At 52.9% G+C, this 4,540-nt stretch overlaps 1 protein-coding gene across 1 annotated transcript in view; it reads left to right on the top strand.

The window, feature by feature from the left end:
* Window positions 1–3,156, top strand: part of LOC310949506 (fibroblast growth factor receptor substrate 2-like) — a 7,834-nt gene extending 4,678 nt beyond the window's left edge. Inside the window, 5 exon segments of the mRNA XM_083916980.1 lie at window positions 588–774; window positions 892–1,011; window positions 1,465–1,628; window positions 1,702–2,088; window positions 2,090–3,156. Coding sequence (XP_083773106.1) covers window positions 588–774; window positions 892–1,011; window positions 1,465–1,628; window positions 1,702–2,088; window positions 2,090–2,749 — 1,518 coding nt within the window. The 3' untranslated portion in view covers window positions 2,750–3,156.
* The last annotated feature ends 1,384 nt before the right edge of the window (window positions 3,157–4,540 follow it).

The following is a 4,540-nucleotide window of genomic DNA, read 5'->3' as shown; positions in this document are numbered from 1 at the left end:
TGTTGTTGTTGTTGACGTCTCTCTGACCCTGTTGTTGTTGACGTCTCTCTGACCCTGTTGTTGTTGTTGTTGTTGACATCTCTCTGACCCTGTTGTTGTTGACGTCTCTCTGACCCTGTTGTTGTTGTTGTTGTTGTTTCTCTCTGACCCTGTTGTTGTTGTTGTTGTTGTTGTTGACGTCTCTCTGACCCTGTTGTTGTTGTGTCTCTCTGACCCTGTTGTTGTTGTTGTTGTTTCTCTCTGACCCTGTTGTCGTTGTTGTTGTTGTTGTTTCTCTCTGACCCTGTTGTTGTTGTTGTTGTTTCTCTCTGACCCTGTTGTCGTTGTTGTTGTTGTTGTTTCTCTCTGACCCTGTTGTTGTTGTTTCTCTCTGACCCTGTTGTTGTTGACGTCTCTCTGACCCTGTTGTTGTTGTTGTTGTTGTTGACGTCTCTCTGACCCTGTTGTTGTTGTTGTTGTTGTTGTTGTTGTTGACATCTCTCTGACCCTGTTGTTGTTGTTGTTGTTGTCGTCTCTCTGACCCTGTCGTTGTTGTTGTTGTTGTTTCTCTCTGACCCTGTTGTTGTTGTTGTTGTTGTTGTTGACAGGTGGTGAACGTGGACGACGATGGGAACGAGCTGGGCTCAGGTGTGATGGAGCTGACGGAGGCGGAGCTTGTTCTCCACACTCATCGCCGTGACGACGTCCGGTGGCCGTACCTGTGTTTACGTCGCTACGGTTACGACTCCAACCTGTTCTCCTTCGAGAGCGGGCGCCGCTGCCAGACGGGCCAGGGTACGGTACCGCCGCCACGACGACAACAACAACAACAACAAACACCCGTAACACTTCTCTGGTTTGTTTGTTTGTTGTTTGTTTATCGTTGTTGTTGTTGTTGTTGTTTGTTTGCAGGGATCTTTGCGTTCAAATGTCCGCGGGCTGAAGAAATCTTCAACATGCTGCAGGAGGTGATGCACAGTCACAGCATCAGTGTAGTGGAGGAGCCGGTGCTGGAGACACACACACCTGCAGGTACACACACACACACACACACCTGCAGAGACACACACACACACACCTGCAGACACACACACAGACACACACACACACACAAGACACACACAGACACACACACACACACACACAGAGACACACACACACACACACACACACACACACCTGCAGACATACACACACACACACACACACACACACCTGCAGACACACACACACACACACACACACACGCAGACACGCAGAGAGACACACACACACACACACACACGCAGACACAAACACACACACACACACACACACACTTAGATGTTTTTCACAGTCCACCTGCGTGTGTGTGTGTGTGTGTGTGTGTGTGTGTCTCTCTGCATGTGCGTGTGTGTGTGTGTGTGTGTGTGTGTGTGTGTGTGTGTCTCTCCGCGTGTGTGTGTGTGTGTCTCTCCGCGTGTGTGTGTGTGTGTGTGTGTGTAGCTCTGGGTTACTCTGTGCCCACGGTTCCTAACGGCGTGTCCAGGATCCCGTCTGTGGGCGAGGCGCCGTCTCACCCCTCCAGCCGTCACCCGTCTGTGGCGAGCACCCGTCTTCCGTCGGTGGGGGAGGAGTCCACGCACCCTCTGCTGGTGTCCGACGAGGCGGTGAGGCCACTTCCTGTTCTGATGATGATGTCATGCTGATGTCACGGTGATGTAATGACGCTCTGTGTTGCAGGTGCACACGTACGTGAACACCAGCGGGCTCCTGGAGGAGCAGCCCAGCCCGCTGACCGTCACCACGCCTCTGGAGAGCCCCGCCTCCCCCCAGTCTCATTGTCCCCCGACACCGCCGCCGCCTCCGAGGGTCCGCAGCGACCCGCCGGCCCCGCCCGCGGCGCCGGAGCCCCAGGTGCTGCTGGAGCCGCAGGGCGTGCGCTTCGTGCTCGGGCCCACGCCGGTGCAGAGGCAGCTGATGGAGAAGGAGAAGAGGCAGCAGGAGGTGAGGGAGGAGGCGGAGCCACGAGAGACTAACGGCCACGCCGAGGCGCCTGCCGAGCCGGCCCCCCCGCTCTCCAACGGCTCCGCCTCCTCCTCCTCTGCGGCTCCTCGCCGCCACCGCCCGCCCCCCCCTCACGCCCGACCTGCAGAACGTTAACAACTCGGCCCAGCGGCGCACCGCCCTGCTGGACTACGAGAACCTGCCGGCGCTGCCGCCGGTGTGGGAGGCGAGGAAGCCGAGCGGCGAGGAGGAGGAGAGCGGCCTGAAGACGCCATCGCTCAACGGGTACAACCACCACCCGCAGCACGCCACGCAGCACGCTGCGCTGCACCACTCGTACTCTCACCCTCTGTCCGCCGCCCTCGAGTCCTCGCACAACTACGTCAACACCGAGAACGTCACGGCGCCGCTCAGCGCGCACCGGCCCGACACGGCCCGACGCCGCACTGAAGGACCTACCATCTTCAACTTCGACTTCCGCCGGCCGGCGCCCCCGGGCCACGCCGAGCCGCCCAAGACCCTCAACTACATCGAGGTGGAGATGGACACGGGCACCGCGGGGAACAAGGGCGCCTCCGACGGCAGCAACCCCCACACGCCGCGCACGCCCACCTCCCCGCTGCCGCCCACCACGCCCACACGCCGCACCGAGCTCTACGCGCTCATCGACATCGAGCGCACCGCCGCCATGTCCAACCTGCAGAAGGCGCGGCCGCGGGACGATGGCACGTCACGCAAGACGCGACACAACAGCACGGAGCTGCCGACCAAGAGCACGGCGTGACACGCCACTTCCTGTTGACTCTTCTTCTTTATATTCCTACGGAGACGCAGTGACTGTCGGGACTTCCTGTCACCATGGACTCGGTACTCACCGTGGACTCGGTACTCGCCGTGTGCACGGCGCCGTGTGGTGGCGGCGGCGGTACAGACTTCCGGTACACACCAGTATTACTGAGCGACCCATTCCATGAACTCTGAGCGCGCTCCGTGCGTCTCCACGCGTCTCCACGCGCTCCTTTGTACAGTCCACGCAATAAATGACGTTTTTATTTCTACTTCCTGTCCTCGTTACTGCGTCGGCGCCGCCGCCGGGCGCCGTCTCTGCCCCTCTGGAGCCGGGAGTCTATAACTACATGTTCAGAGGTTCATATGAAATATTTAGTTCATATTTTGCACTAAAGTTCTCAATAAAACGATGAAATCTTCCTCAGGCGTCAGTTATTCATATTATTATTGTTATTATTATTATTTATATTATTTATTATTATTATTAAATGGTTAATTATTTAAATTATTTAAAGTTAACGTTCATAAAGTGAAACGTCGTCTGATTTATGAACTTTAACTTTATAAAAAGTCATAATTTAATAAAAACCTGTTTGTTTTAAATTATTACAAGAAAATTTAAACTTTCAGTGTTTAAAGTTAATTTAACACTTTACATGTTAAATCAACTTTAATACGTTTATTTAACACTTTACATGTTAAATCAACTTTAATAAGTTTATTTAACACTTTACATGTTTAATCAACTTTAATAAGTTTATTTAACACTTTACATGTTAAATCAACTTTAATAAGAGTTTATTTTCAGTAAAGACGGTGAAGTTTAAAACAATGTTTTAATAAATACGTTGACACACACACACACACACACACACACACACACACACACACACACACACACACACACACACACACACACACACACACACACACACACACACACACACACACACACACACAGCAGTCTCCAGGGTCAGATGGACTACGTTACCCAGAATACTCCAGGATCAGATGGACTACGTTACCCAGAACACTCCAGGATCAGATGGACTACGTTACCCAGAACACTCCAGGATCAGATGGACTACGTTACCCAGAACACTCCAGGATCAGATGGACTACGTTACCCAGAACACTCCAGGATCAGATGGACTACGTTACCCAGAACACTCCAGGATCAGATGGACTACGTTACCCAGAACACTCCAGGATCAGATGGACTACGTTACCCAGAACACTCCAGGATCAGATGGACTACGTTACCCAGAATACTCCAGGGTCAGATGGACTACGTTACCCAGAATACTCCAGGATCAGATGGACTACGTTACCCAGAATACTCCAGGGTCAGATGGACTACGTTACCCAGAATACTCCAGGATCAGATGGACTACGTTACCCAGAACACTCCAGGGTCAGATGGACTACGTTACCCAGAACACTCCAGGGTCAGATGGACTACGTTACCCAGAACACTCCAGGATCAGATGGACTACGTTACCCAGAATACTCCAGGATCAGAGTGACTACGTTACCCAGAACACTCCAGGGTCAGATGGACTACGTTACCCAGAATACACCAGGGTCAGATGGACTACGTTACCCAGAATACTCCAGGGTCAGATGGACTACGTTACCCAGAACACTCCAGGATCAGATGGACTACATTACCCAGAACACTCCAGGGTCAGATGGACTACGTTACCCAGAACACTCCAGGGTCAGATGGACTACGTTACCCAGAACACTCCAGGATCAGATGGACTACATTACCCAGAACACTCCA

Source organism: Echiichthys vipera (assembly GCF_963691815.1).
Source record: "Echiichthys vipera genome assembly, chromosome: 7".
Classification (NCBI taxonomy): domain Eukaryota; kingdom Metazoa; phylum Chordata; class Actinopteri; order Perciformes; family Trachinidae; genus Echiichthys; species Echiichthys vipera.
This window is presented reverse-complemented; position numbering and strand designations above follow the sequence as displayed.